Raw genomic sequence first — 18,010 nt, 5'->3', positions numbered from 1 at the left:
TTCACTTTTGCTTTTCAGCAATGGGCAAGAACATGTTTGACAAAAGATCTGTTTTTATTGTGACTGGAGCGAATCGAGGACTTGGCAAGAGTTTTGCTATAAATTTTGCCTGTAAAGCAGCAAAGAGTTCCGTCATCGTTTTGCTTGCACGAAATATTGCCTCCTTGAAAGAAGTTGAAGCTGAAATTAATTCAAAATGTCCGGATTTGAATGTCATCTGTAATCAATACGACCAAGCAGACTTAAAAAAAGTTGAATCCACTTTAGAAAAGATTTTCAGGGATGGCAATTTAGATAAGGAAAGCTACGAACAGGCAGTTATCATTCATAATGCTGGTACTTTAGGTGACAATGGTAAATTTGCGAGGGATTTTGATAATGTTGAGGAATTAAAATCCTACTTTAACACGAACTTAACAGGAGTCATGCTGCTTACTTCTGCATTTATGAAGCTGTTTCCTCAAGATCGATTCAAACAAAGACATATTATCAATATTTCATCACTCAATGCCATCAAAGCAGTTAAGAGTTTTTCCTTGTATTGCACAGGTGAGATTTATAAACTTACCCTATTTCCGTTCTGGGAAACTCGAAATTCATTAACGTTATTGAGTTTGGTAATTTTATGTTTATTAAATTTGGGAACTTTGAGCTATTTCAATTCTTGGCAATTTTTTTACATAAATTTTGGCAATCTTATGACAACTTTTAATCCCTTTTGAGATTCAATGTCCGAAGCTGTTTTCTGATTTGGCCGACCAACGGAATCCTATAGATGTTTGTTCTGTTTGTTGGGGTTTAACGTCCGAGCAGCAATATTTCAGCTATATTCAGACGATGAAAATGAAATTGATGATAAAATGAACATGAAATGATGATGAAATGAAAAACGGATGGGACACAAGGACAATTGGGTCGACAAATTTTGATTGCCACTGGAAATAGGGAGAGGTGGGTAGGGTCGGGCAATATAGCCTCCTGTGGCGGAGCCCTATGGTTCCTACTCCAGGAGAATACCACAGTAGGGTTCTTTAACGTGCGAGGAACGTGGCATCTTTCCCAACATGGTGCACCACTATGGTTTGCAGTCAGGTTTTCCGTATTATAGCCTGACAACCCCAGCATGTAACACGCCAGGGGTACCCCATTCCACCACCTGGGGCACACATCCCAGTTGCTCTGTGGGCAGAGCGCTCTAGGCGAATCATATAGAAATCCATATATCTCAAAGTTAACTAATTTGGTAACTGTGGCATAACTTTTTTGTTTGGCTTTCAAATTTTGAAATGTTTCAAAGAATTGATGTTTGCACTCAACTGACCTGGGGTTGGGAAGCCAAGACAAAGGGCCACAGGCCTTTTGTCCCTTCACATAAAAAAAAATTATATGGCTTGTTAACAAATTACCCCTCCAAATTTAGATTTTCTTTCCAAAACCTGGAAATGGCCACTTCTCAAAAAATTTTTCCCAAACACTGCAGCTGTTTGGAAAAAAAAGAAACAAAAAAATAAAACTTCTATTTTTTGGGGCATTCTGGAAAAAAAAGAAACAAAAAAATATAACTTCTATTATTTTTGGTTCATTTTGACTCTAGAGTTAATGCATTTGCTAAGCACTAACAAAGCTAATGAATTTGGTAACTAGTAACAAATTCATTAACGTTAATGAATTTGGAGTTTTTTTTTACAGAACTGATTTATTTACAGACCATATCATTATGAGAAGGTTAAAAATTCATACACTCTTTCTTCATGGACAAGAAAAGTATTAGTAATTATGTTCATTAATAAATAAAAAAAATACCTACCGATACTTCAGAGTCTTGTAAGCTGTGGTTGTTTTTGTATTGTCAAAATTAGGTTTGACTATGAATTTTCAATTTCATAATTGCTTGAGATTCAAGAAATACCTTTCATTGTTGAATCAATTTTTTTGTGACTCACTGCTGCCCCATTTACTGTTTCATGTTTACTTCTTGTGAAGGAAAAAATAAAGCTTTGCCATTCAGATTTTCTCTTCTGGATTGTATCTCCAAATGTGTTGTGTCAAATGATAAATTCAGATTTATAAAATTTTCATTTTTAACTTTAATATCAGTGACGGAATAATCAAAAAGATCTTTGAACCTATTGATTCATTAATTTGAAACTATTTTCTTATGATCGTAATTCGAAACTAGTATCTTATGATCTGAATTTGAAACTTTTATCTTATGATCTGAATTTGAAACTCTTATCTTATGATTTAAAATTGAAACTCTTATCTTATCTTATGATCTGAATTTTAAGGTATTAGCTTATGATCTTAATTTGAAACTATTATCTTATTTAAGGAAAGGCAGCAAGAGACATGTATTTCCAGGTTGTAGCTGAAGAAGAGCAATCAATCCGAGTCCTTAACTATGCCCCCGGACCATGTAAAACTGACATGCAAAAACAATGCCGAACAGATTCAAAAGACCAGGAAGTGAAACAAATGTTTCAGTGTATGTAAATTCTTAAATTTATGTCCATGTTATGTCCAAGCAGCAACCATTTATTGCTGCAAAGCATTTTACGCATCAGAATTCTGAAAACACAATAAAAGATCTACGATTAGGGCCAAGAAGGGAGGTAATTTTATTTATTCAGGAATGTCCTATTTTTATTTCTATTACAGAATGTTCAGATAGTTTAAAATAATCAATTCATGCATTCAAGTTGAATAGTAGGATACCATAAGATATATGAACTAGATTTAGGGGAGCCTATTCATAATAATAATAAATTATCTAGACCAAAATAAAAAAACTCTTAGATGCTCACATTTTGTTCAAATTTTTGGGTGGGAAGGCTAATTTTGTTTTTTTTTATTTTTTGTTATCAATTTTAGTGAAAAATGCTGTCAGAAATTGACCTAAATTGGACAAAAAATCAAAATAAGATTTCTTGAGGGGTTTGGGGGTGATGAGAATCTAAAATATTTTTTATTTTGGCCTTATAGCAAATTATACTTCTATAGTTCTGTGGACTGTTCAACAAATACAAACATACAATAAAACATAAAGTAATGATTCACAAGTTTGAATGTCTACATTTGTGATATTATGGGGTCCAAGGTTAATTGGAATATTGGTTCATATATTCTAAATGAACCTTGGAATTCCAAATTATTTTTCTAGAAAAGCAGAGGACGCTTGCCCTACAGGTGCACCTGGTCCATGCTCCCAGTTTTTAGAGGAGTCTGAGTTGCTCATTTACTTTTGTTAATTATGTATTATTTTAGTTACTTTATGTTCTTTGATGTGTTTGTTTTCAATGTCTGGTCTTTGTCACAATCTGAATAGATGACATAGTTCTAAAATACTTTAATAAATAGATGATTGAATTCAATTTGTTTCAAATTGAGAGTACTGTATTTTTTTTCCAAACTCTTAATTTTAGGCCTAAAAAATTAGGGTAAGCTTAAAAAAAATTTAGGTAAAAAAGTCTTCATACTTTTAAGGCACTGAACTTTTTATTAGTGAGGAAGTGGGATGGATTGGGATTTTTTTGATAAAAAAAAATATATGTTCAAAATTTTGAAGAAAATATTTTAATTAAATAAAAGAATATTAATTTACTCATTACTTAATTAGTACTCCAGCTAAGAATCATACAAAATGTGATTCATGGTTGGAATGCCTACATATTTGTATTTTTGTGTTTTTGAATTATCAAAATACCTTATGTTGCTGGTTCATGCCTGGAACTTCCCTACTGTGTCTGAACACTACACAAAAATATAGTCCAAAAGTAATTCCTTTTATATCAATTAATACATCTTTTATAACTTGTTTCTGGCAATTATTCCTCTCAATAATATTCTATTATTTCTGCAAATAAATTTAAGATCTAGTCTTCAAATGAACTGAAGATTTTAGGACTCCTTTTTGGATGTGTAATAATAAATTGGCATTTAGGGAATGAAGTTCTTGCAATAATATGCCAAGAAGCATTAAATGTGCTAAGCATGTTTCCATTTCATACAATTATCAGTCAAATTTCCATCCTATCATGAATATGTTATGATTAATAAACAGGAAGTGAAGAGCAGTGATTTTAAAGAGTCACTTTTTGTCTTAGAAAAAATAAATAACTATACAGGTATCTTCCTACACACATACTGAATGCATTTGCAAAGTTTCAGTGAAATGTGACAAGCACTTTTTTAAATATTTGATTTTTAAATATAAGGTAACCAAGTTGCGCGAGCAAAAAAGTGACAATATTCTATCATACTTAAATGCATTAAATATTTGCAAAGAACTTTTTCTGACTTTTCAAATAAAAACAATCAATCACAACTTGTTTTTTAACAATATTAATAAAGAGATAGTTTTAAAAGTAATCATTTTCTGAGAAATTGGTCTATTTTTAAAAATTTATTTCTGACATGCCTCCCCCTTTTTCTTGATCACATGTCTAAAATCCTAAATCCTTAAATTTTCACAAAAGGTGATATATTTGGCTTTAAATTTGTAAATACAGTGTTTTCACATTAAAACATGACCAGTAGAGGGCACCTAAAGCAAAAAAAGTACTCAATAATGGATTTTCCATGTTGCCATAGGGAATGCTTATATGGCCTTAACCGCAGTAATGAAAGTGAGTTTTTCCTCATTTTTAACCTAATTTTTGCTCAAATCTACACAAAACTTGATTTCAAGTGCTTATTACCACCATATTTAGGTAAATATAGCCCTCAAAGTTTAATATTTGATATTTTTACTAAATTTTCTACACTTTTTACAAGATAGGACATAAAAATCAGCCAAAAAGACCAATTTTCCATAATTTGGACCTATAACTCAAAAAAATGCATATTTTGAAGGATTTTTGTAGTGTATTCCTCTTATGGCAAAGTTTACGAGATCTTCAAGTAGTTTAAAGCTATTCCAAGAAACTTTTCATTTAGCCATGGCTTCAGCCTAAGGCTAAAAACCACTAATTCCACTTCCCATAGGCTTCTATGCTAATTTGACAATATTCAATGGCTTCTCTGGACTTTACCTTAACTTTAACCTGCAGAGGACTATATATCAGCATGATTCTACATATGTCAGCTCACAATCCTCAGAATGGCATGTGGGGTTAGCAGACTTGCAGTGCAGTACTGGTCACCGGAAGTGAAGGGTCTATAAATAGCATGGGAAATCCCAGTGTTTTCACAAGATAGGGGTATATTTAGAAACCATTATGGAGATTAGGCTTCACATCACAAGAACCAAAATGCACCTATAAAATGTACAGAAATGTTTTTCCTTTCAGAAACTGTTTAAATTTTTAAAATAAGATTAGAACTTTTTTCACAGCACTATGAGGAACAGGGGTAATTTCTGCGTAGGACTATTTTTGGGTACGTTTCAAATGCTCATTGGTTGAATTGGTGGTCTGTAACCTAAATTTAACCAAGTAAAATTGGTGGGAAAATTCAAATTGACAAAAAAGTGTCTAGTTTTGAAAATCTTAATATGTTGATCAAGGAAATTATTTTCTTATGGTAAAATTAGTTCCACTTGAGTATAAATATAGTGTGGGATAATACTATGTTGGACTATTTTTGAATATGATTGCAAATTAACTTGAAAACAGGTTTTAAAAAACAGGAAAAAGGTGAAACAGATAAAAATTTGTAAATGTGTGTGATATTGGATACGGTTTAACTACCAATCACAGTTTTTACTTCATAATTAGTAATTGTTATATATTGAGTTTATTCATATTATGAAAAACAGTTCTAAATAATATGGGAAATGCAAATGTATAATTGTAGTTTTATTTTACATCATGTAGTTTTTATTAAATTTTGCGCATGCTTCAATTTTCCAAAGAATAAAAAAAAAAACCAGTGCTTACAGCACTTCGATTGATATTTTGTTTAAAATGTTATAGGAAACATTAATCAACATGCGGCTTTTCATATGATCCTTGTTCTTATTATTAAATTATATTAAATATACTGTTGAGTTCAAAATTAAGAGAGGTAACTCTGTAAATGACATAAAATTCAGTAGAATTTTAGGATTTGTAATGCGAATTATCTCCTAAGAGCAAACAGATTGGAATGAATAATTATACAGTTCGTCATAAAGACAGATAATGCAACTTAATAACAAAAAATAAAAATGTGTAGCCCTTTTTGGAGTGTATCACATATTACAGAATGTGCATGATTCTTACAAAGACTGCTACTTAACTAAGCATATTTTCTAATAAAATATTGATTTTGGTTGCTGCTGAAATATAGATAAAAATTTTGTACTTGTGTGAAAAAAATCTTATTTAATTTCAAATCCTAGCCACATCTCCCTCAGGATAAAAATGGTCAGTGTCTAACTCAAATCCTAGCCCCATCTACCTCAGGATAAAAATGGTCAGTGCCTAACTCAAGTTTCATTCCAATATTGCAGAAAAAACAGCAAAAGGGATGTATATGAATTAATATATCAAAGTCAACGTGGGATTTTTTGGGAAAAAAATTAAATTATTCCAACTTTAGCCCCCAAAAATGTTTTTTTTTCGCAGCCATGGATAGAAAAAAATATTAATTAATATTTACTTCATTACTTAAACATGTGTATTTTCAAATTAAAATTTAAGCTGAGGATGCTGATATAAAAAAAAATGCACTTCTGCAGAAAAAATTTCCAGTGTAAAATCCCAGGCTCACCATCTTGAGAAGAAAATGATTGGTGCCTAAAATATCTTTTTAACACAAAAACATGCCAGTTTTGTTAGTTTCTTTTGAAAGCTGTCATTTTCACTATATGACAGAACTGGAAACAGATATTGATGAGTGTACCTTTTTTTCATTTTCAATCATGAGGGAGGGGTATCCAATCCCATGGATCTGCCACTGATACTTATTTGCCCTTTTAGCTTTACATGACAATGGACAAGTGGTGGAGTGTGATGACTCGGCACAGAAGCTGATCAAACTTCTTGAAGCGGACAACTTTACCTCTGGAGCCCATGTAGACTATTATGATATAGAGTGATTTGTGAATTATTGTGTTTGTGTATTGATTTAACATGGACTAGGATATATACACAGTTAAGCCATCTAGAAATGGATGAACACGTAACCATTATTTTATGAGGAAGGGGAAGACAATTAGCCAAATTGTTCTTGACTTCAACAGTGGTTAATCAATTTCAAAGGGCATGACCCGTAGGAATTGATGTGGATCAATTAAGAATTTGGCTTTGACTCATAGTCGTTTGGAAGTCTTTATTGCTTTTATATACATGTATTGCCTGTCTAAACCAAACACTTTCCTTTTAGATTTTATAAATTTATATACAGAGTTACCTAAAAAAAGATTTTGTGCAGTGGTAAACAAACATGAATAAGTGAGGTTTTTTTTTTACGTCCTTGACTACCCTGTCGGGTCTCACACAGACGGTAAATCAACATATAGAGCCTGTCTGGTTTAGACAGGTTTTTAGATATTTTTGTGGTTCAGTTTCAGTGTTCATGTAATTATATATACACATACTGTTAATTGAAGTATTATTTTTTTTGTATTCTTTAAAAGAAACATTTACAATTCAGTCAGTGAAAAAAACAGGTAGAGTGAAACCTCTCTAAACCAAACTTTAAATAAACCAACTACCTCGTTAAACCAAATTGTTTTTTTTACTCTAGAAGTGGTTTGGTTTAAACAGGTGGTTTGTTTATTTAAGGTTCAGAGTACATTTAAACTGTGTTACAAGACTTTAAGTACTATTCTGTGTCAGAATCAGGCAAGGGGTGGCACATCATTTTTCTCAATTTGGTCTTTTTTGTCTTGAACATATTCAAATACATCTGGAAAACTACTGAAAAGCTATTTAAATTTATCCTGAAGCATTGGTGACTTAGATATTTTATTGACTGCTTATATAGGAAAATAGTTCAGGAAAATTTTCCCACCATTTTTCTGTAGTGCATTTCAACTAAATTTGACCTATCAATATCTTAAATCAAAGTACTCGTGTACTGAATCAATTTATATCAATATTTGATTTTTTTATGCCTTAAATAATCCACAAATTGCAAAAATATGGGATAAAACTGGGGAAAAGCAAAGTATTGAGATAGAATTCAAACGTATCTAAATGCAAGCTTATTGTTGTAAGTGGTTGATGTTGAACTCTGATTTTATTTTGGAAAGAAGGACATTTAAGAAACACATACAAAATTCACGATGCATCGTAGCATGCAGTGCGCTATTTGCGAAATATTCAGGTTCGATGTTGGTTTACACGGAATGCGTAGATGAATTCATGAACACAAAACATTCAACATACTGCATACTTGGACTACAAACTACTAGTTGTCCTTCCCAGTTTCTGAATTTTCAAGTCGAATTCAATTTAAAGGTCTACATGTCGAAACTGTTTGTCAAATCATTCAAACTTTAGTCACAATCATGCATCGAAATAAAGCCTGCTCTGAGAGACATGTCCCTCTCAACTAGCTACATTTCTCAGATGAAAAGATGTATAGCTCAAGTCCTACACGTTATCGCAAAGACACCTGCGTGTCATTTAAATCGCATAGTTTCACGGCACCTATTTTCAGAGACACGTATTTTAAAGCTGCATTAGCTGCCAAATTTTTTCAGTTCCGATTCTACAGAATTTTGCTGATTCAATAAGTTTGTAGGAATGCAATCGAAGCTGTAAATGCCGATAATACCTACAGAATATTGTGAAAACAACTTTTTTTAAAGCTGCATTAGATGTCATTTTCGTAATTTTTTGTTTCTGTTGAAATATGCCTTACCTTTGAATTATTTCGACTAAATTGTACTTTTCCACAGGTACTTTCTAGATACTTCTCTAATATAGATGAAAACTAGACATAGTATAAACAGTAATAAATAGCGGACATGTCGGAGAACACGCATAGTAACTCAAATATGGAAACAAAATGATTTAATGATATTTTTGAGGAAAATTAAAACAAAATCCTGGTCCCAAGTGCCTGTGTACTTTTTCTGTACAATTTCATTTGATATCCACAAATAAAATGCATTAAATACATGATATAGGTGTCTATATATTTATAGTCTTGCGATGCATTCGTATGCGTATTCGTATGCATGTGACTTCTGGTGACCTTAATCCGCACATGTGCTGGAAGGGTCGCTTCTTAAAAAAAAACTGATTGCAAAAGCGAAAGTTGTTAATCAACGGCAAAGAGGACAGACGGACTCAAGCCGTAAAAGATAAAAGTTTGAATATAACGCAAGAATCATTTTGAAATTTACGTATTGTAATATAATGTGGCACAATTATGGTCAGTAATTGTCATTATTTATTTGAAAATTAATCAAGAAATAGATGAAATGAAATGTAAACAAGACACGTGCGTACCTGTGTATCCGTTATTGTTTTTTTTCACCAAGGTTAAGTATTTTTAAACTAGGTGAATGTGTCTCATCGGCAATCTTCGGAAGTAATGGCGAAAATTAGAAATAATTCAGAGTTAAGGTATATTTCAACAGAAGCTAAAAATTATGAAAATGACAGCTAATGCAGCTTTAATATAAATACCAGTGATAAATTCAGAATTCTTACAATACAATTTTAACAATTATGTCTGATGCGGTGAACGCACGCCATACATTTTTAACAGCTCTAGCATTTTAACACAATGCCAAATAGCCAAATATAATTATTATTACAAAAAGCATTATCATCAGAACAAAGACTGACACCAGTCCTGAAAAATGCATTAGCGAAATTCCCATGTAAACAAAGTTTCATTTTTAATTTGTCATCGCCGGGCTTTCGATGTCACGTGATTACCGTAATAAAAATACTCGATACAATGGGTGGTACATGTAGATCACTCTACACGTTGACGTACTCCCAAATAGTTAGAGTGGGAAAACGCTCTCGGACCCACGTTTGGGTCTGGAAGTAGGCCAGAGCGTCAACACAGCAGCCCAGCCGCTAGTAGGACATACTCTGAGTTCTTCGGTCAGGTATCCCGAAGGCTGGGCACCGCTATCTTCTACAACTAACTGGCATTACTAACAGAATCCCCGTAATGGGCGGTCGTGCGAGATCCGTAAGGATAGTCAAGACCGTAAAAACCCCCAATCATCATTGGTTGGTAGATCAGGATGATTTCGGGGGTTATGCTACACTTTTGTTTAAAGTTTAGCAAAAAAAGTGATCGGTAAATATTGGTCTGGAACAGAGCATGTAGTCACTGCCTGGAACTTCTTTATAGATCTAGATTTATAATCTCGATTTTTCATTACCATTGCTGGCTAAATATCAAATGGTTTATCATTCGTCTAAGAATACTGTATTTGTAGGCAACTTTGATATATCGACACATTGAATATATTACAATGAACGATTGGTTTATTCGAGTAAATGCACGGAAACAAACAGGTACTGATAAGAGGTTAGAGATCAACTATTTTTAATTGGATCGTTGTTAATATATATCAAATGAATTGCATTATTATTTAGTTCGCAGTAAAAGTTAACGTTGTTTATTGGATTTGTTTATGAGCGTAAATGGCATAGAATTTAATATAATACATTAAAAACACCTATGAAGTGGACCCAACTATCTGCATTTGAATCTTAGTAGGGTATGCCAGTGGGACAGCGGTAGTGCAAGATGATTTCAGAAGTTAACAGGTTATACAAATCTGAAGGTTCTGGTGACTGCTATATCAATTCTGATCTTCGATCTAAATTGATAAAAAGGCAAATTTTGCAACACTTTGATGGTTATTTCTGGTGGTTATTAGGTATAATTAATTGGTTAATGCAATAAAATCTCTGCGTTTTTTCTTTATGTGCCACACCTTATATATACATTTTGATTGATTCTTAGAGGTAGAAGTACTTTTAAAAGTGTGCCTGGTTTAGACAGGTTATCAGATTGTTTATGATTTGGATGAGACAGGTTTTACTGTATTTTGCCATCTTGGTTCACTACTATAACAATGATTGTATAAATCTCAACTGCGTTGTTTTACTTATGATGTTACGTGTTTTAGGAGAGATGTATACGTCACAAAAAATCAACCACTTAAAAGAAAATACAAATTTTATCTAGACAATTTATTGTTTATGCTAAGCAGTTACCAATTAATTGTACACAATAAAATGATTCTTACGATTTATTGTAATTTCATAAATCAACGCATGCATAATTGATTACAACTTTGTAATTTTAGTCAGATAAACAAGTTAATTTTTTAGTTTGAGAAAAAATGCACATAATTATGTTTAACAATAAAAAAATTCCAGTATTTGTTATTGCAATTTTAAGCCAACTGCATTGCAGTATTTACTGATTTCCACTACATTGGATTTGTCTCAAGTCTATCTTTTCTCAATTGTAACCCACACTTCTTCGCTTGGGGATGTAACAAATCCATAGATCGGAGTGATCACCTGACCTTCCACCATATTAAATTTAAATTTTTGTAGTAAGGTCACAATGAGAACAGTGACCTCAGCATAGGCAAACCGATAAGCTGGACAAATCCTCTTTCCAGCAAATCCAAATGGTTTAAAGGCAAGAGAGTGTCGCTTCATTTTATTCTCAGAAGAAAAGCGGTCAGGATTAAATCTAAAAAAAAATATTTATATAAATATAAAATACAGTTGCGATCACTTCTAACCTCTCTTCAATCCTGTCAGGATTCGCTGTCATAGAACAGTTCTAAACTGTCAAAAACTGTTCTGACCCGCGACACACCTTGTCAGGGTCTGTCAGGGCTTTGGACAAGCTCTGTCACAATCTGTCATGGGTCCGGACACCCTTCTGTCAGGAGCTGTTCTATGTAGAACAGATACGTAGATTAGAAGAGTTTCTGACAGATTCTGACAGTCATTAGCTCGAGAATACTTCTCTGAATTTTATTCAGTATATAGGCTAAAAACCACTAATTCCACTTCCCATAGGCTTCTATGCTAATTTGACAATATTCAATGGCTTCTCTGGACTTTACCTTAACTTTAACTTGCAGAGGACTATATATCAGCATGATTCTACATATGTCAGCTCACAATCCTCAGAATGGCATGTGGGGTTAGCAGACTTGCAGTGCAGTACTGGTCACCGGAAGTGAAGGGTCTATAAATAGCATGGGAAATCCCAGTGTTTTCACAAGATAGGGGTATATTTAAAAATCATTATGGAGATTAGGCTTCACATCACAAGAACCAAAATGCACCTATAAAATGTACAGAAATGTTTTTCCTTTCAGAAACTGTTTAAATTTTTTAAATAAGATGAGAACTTTTTTCACAGCACTATGAGGAACAGGGGTAATTTCTTTATATACGTGATTCCGAAAAAAGGCGTAACACCCGAATCCCGATTCGTACGACGGGAATGAAGCCTTGCTATGTTTAAATTTGATTTTTTTTCAATTTTTTTCCCGACTTTTATGTATGACATGCAGCACCAACCAAAAATATATCCTGTCGTACCTGCTACGCCCCTGACTTTAAACAATTTATACTGAATTCTTTTGGTTGCAGATCTAGACACCGGTATGATACAAGGTACCTGTATACATTGACAATTTTAAACAGTTTATACAGAAATGTTAGAACTTTATGGAACTTTGAAGTGTTCACACTCATACACTTTGAAAGAATATGACATTTTCGAAGAAATTTGACTGATGTTTATATAGGTTTTAAAATTTGAAGAATTTTGAATGAAATATATAAGTCGCAGTCACCCACATGGTAGTTATATTGAAAATTTTAGCATTTGAGTCATTAATATTTAGACCCTCATGGAAATCAAAAGTGCTCGCACTCGTACATTTTGCAAGAATATGATATTTTTAAAGAATTTCAACTCTAATAAATGTGTCACAGCCACCCACATGATAGTTATATTGAACAATTTAGCATTTTCGTCTTTAATTTAAGACCGTCATGGAAATTAAGTGTTCACAATCATACATTTTGCAAGAATATGAAATTTTTGAAGAATTTTGACTCAGATTAATATGTCACAGCCACTATATGATAGTTATATTGAAAAACTTAGCATTTCAGTCATTAATTTTAGACCCTCATGGAAATTCAAAGTGTGCACACTCATACATTTTACAAGAATATGACTTTTATAAAGAATTTTGACTCAAATTAATGTGTGGCTGTCACCACATGGTAGTTATATTGAAAAAATAGCATTTCAGTCATTAATTTTAGACCCTCATGGCAATTAAAAGTGCCCACTCATACATTTTGCAAGAACATGATATTTGTAAAGAAGTTGGGACTCAAACTAATATGTCGCAGCCCCTATATTATAGTTATATTGAAATAATTAGCATTTTAGTCAATAATTTTAGACCCCCGTGGAAATTAAAAGTGCTCACACTCATACATTTTGCAAGAATATGACATTTTTTAAAGAATATTTACTCAAATTAATATGTCATAGCTACTATATGATAGTTATACTGAAAAATTAGCATTTCAGTCATTAATTTTAGACCCTCATAGAAATAAAAAGTGCTCCCACTCATACATTTTGCAAGAATATGACATCTTTGAAGAATTTTGACAGAAATATATGTGTCATAGACACCCACCTGATAGTTGTATTCAAAAAAATAAGCATTTTAGTCAATAGTTTTAGGCCAATATGAAAATTAAAACTGCTCGCACTCATACATTTTGCAGAATTTTTAGAATTTTTACTTAAATACAGGTGTCACAGCCACTAACATGAAACATTTTTAATTTCTACATTTTCCACATATAAGACCATGTAGGTAAATTGGAAGTGTTCACACTCGTATTCGTAGCTAAAAGTGGCATTTGAAGAATTTCGACCGAAATATTTAGGTATCAGTCACCCATTTAATGCTAAAATTGTCAATTTTAACATTTTTTAGAATGATTTGTGACCCTTATATTATTAAAAGTAGCTTTCACTCAAATTGTACTTTGTCAATCTTGGACTTCGTGAGAATTACCAAACATCTGAAAGTTATTGGTTACCACTTTTACACTTATATTAGAAAAGAAACATTATTTAATTCAATTAATATCACAGGTGCATGACAGAATGTAAAACAATTATGCATGTAAACAATGATAATTCTTGAACGATGGGTGATCAGGACTGGACCATGACCGACGAAAATTGGAACATGAACAACCGGATCTGTCAGGGAATAGGGCAAATTGTGTCCTGACCCAGGACAGCCTCTGTCAGGATCTGTCAGGATTTCTGTTCTATCTGCTGTCGTGGAACAGAAATCCTGACAGATTCTGACGGAATTTAAGAGAGGGCAGAAGTGATCGCAACTGCAGTTAGTTGGATAGATTCGCTGATACAGTCCAACATGCACTGGCAACTACTTGTATGATTTCGGCAATAGGAGAGTTCTCCGTGACGTCGTCATTTACCTGTGGGTTTTGTTGTAATAAAATCCATTAAGTAGCATGGGGCGTGACGTCGTCATTTACCTGTGTCTTTTGTTGTAATAGCATGAGGCATCAACATTGAATCATCTTAAGTTATTTAAAAATTATTTGGTTCCCTAAACTGCAAATAAAACTCTTTTAATGAATGGAATTTGTAAATAAATATTCAGTTATGGGACTGTATAAGCTGAGAATTTTAATAACAATGTTATATTAAATAAGAGGTTTACATATATACAAATATCACTACACATTTATTTTTCAAGTAAAAGAGTTATAAATTTACATATAAAATATGTGTTATTTTCTGAGTGTAACATTTTACAGAATCAAAAATGGATGTAAATTAATAATAAAGTTATAAAGAATAATCAAGGGAAGGTTTATACATAATTATCATTACAAATTCATTCAAGTAAAAGATGTTGTGCTGTTTACATACTTTTTTATTCATAAAAGTTTAAATAGCCTTGTAATTGGTTTCATTGATTTGGGTTTTTTAAAAAGTTATATTTAGAATTTGATAATTTTAGATTCGTTCTCCTTTTTGACCTAGGATGCGCTCATTTACCAATCATTATACTTGTATCACTGACTATTTTCGTGTTTCCTGTTTTACGTATGATTGTGTACCAGCATTGTACCAATGCAGTGAGATTTAATCTGATGATTACTTTTCCATCCTTTTGAGACAGACTATAATGTAAGTTTTATTATTATATTTAAGGTTTATATTTCATGATTGCTTAAGTTTTTTTTGTTTACAGATAGCTATTTTGATGATTTAGAGCAAAGTTTATCATGCACCTTTTTCATTCATTTATGACCCCGTCTGAATAACTTTATTAATATTTTGTGAGTTTCTTTTCAAAGTAAACTAATAATTAGCCCCTTTTTACTACCTTTGTATGATTTTTGGTAGATAACAAGAATTTCACTACCTTTGCATGATTTTGGGTAGATAACAAGAATTTAGGTATCCTATATTCTCGCCTTTTTTTGCTTTGATAAACTTTTTGATTAACTTCAATACAGAATAAGTAACAACTGAAGGGAGATAATCAAAGTTTTTATCACACTACACGCTTCCCTATATTGTATTGTTTTTTTTAACTTATTGCTTAATTGTGTGTTTTGATCAACTTCATTTTGTCAATTATTATATGGAGGGTTACTTTTTTCTCTTTGAGCTTTTTACCGCCTTGTGTTATTTCTACATATCTACACAATCATGTCAACTTCAGAATAAATGTTATTATGGACATAGTGTTATTTGTGGGTATTATACAAAATGGTCATCTATCTGTCAGTCACCTGGCGGAACAGAGGTACAAATTCACATACACAATATGAATTATTTTATTAAATGAAACATTTTACAGAACTTATAATAAAGTTAGGAAAATTGGGATTCTTATCATCAAATTGTCAATTGTTCATTTAGTTGTGTATTTGCCAATAAATTTGACACTTAATGATATGCAAATTGATAAATATGACATCACATATGAGATTTGCGACGAACTCTCCTATAGCCAATCTTAAAATGTACACCTGTACTACTCTCAATGTACAATAAATGTACACAAGTTCTACTCTTCATGTACAATAAATGTACACTAGTGGAGTCCCGAGTTGCTCATTTGCTTTTGTTACTTTGTTTGTATTATTTTAGTTACTTTATGTTCTTTGTTGTGTATGTCTGTTTTCCATGTCTAGTCTTTGTCCCTGGATTACATTTTTTTTTGATTACCGCTATAACCTTGGTTCCCTTGATTACTCATGTACTACTCTTAATGTACAATAAATGTACACATGTACTACTTTTATTGTACAATAAATGCAAACGAGTTTTTACGGGTGTTTATTTTTCGCGGATTCTACCAAGTGAGCATATTTGCTGGTATCAATTTTCGTGGTTTTAAATATTGATAAACAATACAAAGTGTTTTAAATCACTTTTGCGGGTATTATTTTTCACGCTTGTCTGAAAACAGCGACATTGAATACGCTTACAGTGACCTGACAAAGTGACCATGATTTATTTGCTTTCACGTAATTAAGACACATTTGAATCTATTACTGATTTTTTTCTTCAGGAAATGAAATGCTTTTCAAGTGTACATATATTGCCAGAAACCAATGCCTGCCTGAATGTTGTAATGTTTAATCACATTACTTAACAGCATTAAGTTTAAGTATCTGTAAGAATCAGACAAAATGGGAAAATCAGAAACGTGATTGTCAGCTCCCAGACAGCATGCCTCCGTAGGGCCAACGTTGGCCCAATGTAGTAGTCCGTAGTTATGGAAATATTTCTTCTTGATTTATTTTTACCCAAAATGGTTTTTACTTGACAACCAACTGATTAAACATGACATTTTGAAAATTTAAATACTTTCAAATCATAAAAAGCTTCTACGTAGGCCCAACGGGTAGATGAGATGTATTAAGTCCCCAAAACTAGGATTGTTTAACGATAGTACGTCATCTATATGGCAACAAACTGAGATTAAAGGATCTAGCTTAACGATGTTCTTTCTTGCGGATCAGATCAGCCTCAAAAGAGTGAAGAAATAGGTCAGGAAGTACAGGAGCACAATTTGTTCCCATTGGAATGCCGCCCATTTGTTGAAAAACGCGCCCACCATACTGAAAAAATATGTTGTCGATTAAAAATTTTTTTTGAAAACATCTTCTGTATATTTGGAAGATGATTTGGAATTATTTTTACAAAGTATGAGGAATCTCTACCAAGAACTATATAATTATATCTAGGTATACCATCTTTTTTGGAGAAACAGCGATGTATAATAATGTTTTTGAGTCGGGATTTTAACTGAGTATGAGGAATAGTATACGGTGTTGAAAAATCGTAGGTTTGAATGCTATTATATTCTGATAATAATCTTGAATCGAGGGTCTCCAAACGATCTTATGAATTTTTCAAGATCCACATTGAATTAATACCACTACGGGAATAACAAGTGTTGTGGTAAAACTGGAGACCGTCTTTGACAGCTGTGACTATAGAAATTAAAAGTTTGGAAAGAAGTTTAGTGGTGCATTTTGCAGATCCAGCCATGTAACGTTGTTTGTATGGATTTTTGTGGAGTCTAGGAATCCAATACATAGACGGTCAATCATCAATCATCATCTTTGGTAGAGAGACCAAAAAAGGATAGCGCAGACTTATTGTTATCCACTATTTCTTCTTTTGAGAGTGTAGTGGCAGTATAGGACTTATCACTGGTATTATCTACGTCTACCTCTGACAATAAACATTGGATGTAATACGTTTTGTAGACAAAAGCAAAGTTGTTTTGGGCTTTGTCTGCTGGAACGACAACATATCTGTCATTTATAGTAGACAATATTTTTGCTACATTGGGGTCTTAAAAAAGCTGATGTAGCATTGGCACTCATTGAACTATTTAAAACTTTCATTCGTTTCAAAATTATCCATTTAGCCTTCATTCACTCTGACAGAGAATCAATGTCTTTTTGTTCTCGTTTGATCCATTTTCTTGCGTAGTTCTCCACTGCATCCATAAGAACTTTAAAAT

At 32.5% G+C, this 18,010-nt stretch overlaps 2 protein-coding genes across 5 annotated transcripts in view; one reads left to right on the top strand and one right to left on the bottom strand.

The window, feature by feature from the left end:
- The first annotated feature begins 20 nt into the window (after nt 1-20).
- LOC148602274 (sepiapterin reductase-like) lies at nt 21-7,529 on the top strand. The gene is made up of 3 exons (XM_088551611.1): nt 21-549; nt 2,333-2,485; nt 6,900-7,529. The coding sequence occupies exons 1-3, from the start codon at nt 21-23 to the stop codon at nt 7,016-7,018; spliced, it is 801 nt and encodes a 266-aa protein (XP_088407737.1). The 3' UTR covers nt 7,019-7,529.
- A 3,555-nt stretch (nt 7,530-11,084) lies between these two features.
- The window catches only part of LOC148602273 (cytochrome P450 20A1-like), a 33,707-nt gene continuing 26,781 nt past the window's right edge, over nt 11,085-18,010 (bottom strand). For 3 of the 4 annotated variants that reach the window (XM_088551610.1, XM_088551607.1, XM_088551609.1), the window contains one exon: nt 11,085-11,613. In XM_088551610.1, the coding sequence (XP_088407736.1) occupies nt 11,364-11,613 (250 nt within the window). In that variant the 3' untranslated portion in view covers nt 11,085-11,363. Of the gene's footprint in view, nt 11,614-16,595; nt 17,097-18,010 lie in introns of those variants that run through there. The other variant, XM_088551608.1, reaches the window with a different exon arrangement.

Source organism: Perna viridis, chromosome 11 (assembly GCF_037379345.1).
Source record: "Perna viridis isolate PV_CMFRI_1.1 ecotype Kerala chromosome 11, ASM3737934v1, whole genome shotgun sequence".
Lineage (NCBI taxonomy): Eukaryota > Metazoa > Mollusca > Bivalvia > Mytilida > Mytilidae > Perna > Perna viridis.
The sequence above is the reverse complement of the archived record's forward strand: the minus strand, read 5'-3'. Positions and strand labels throughout refer to the sequence as shown.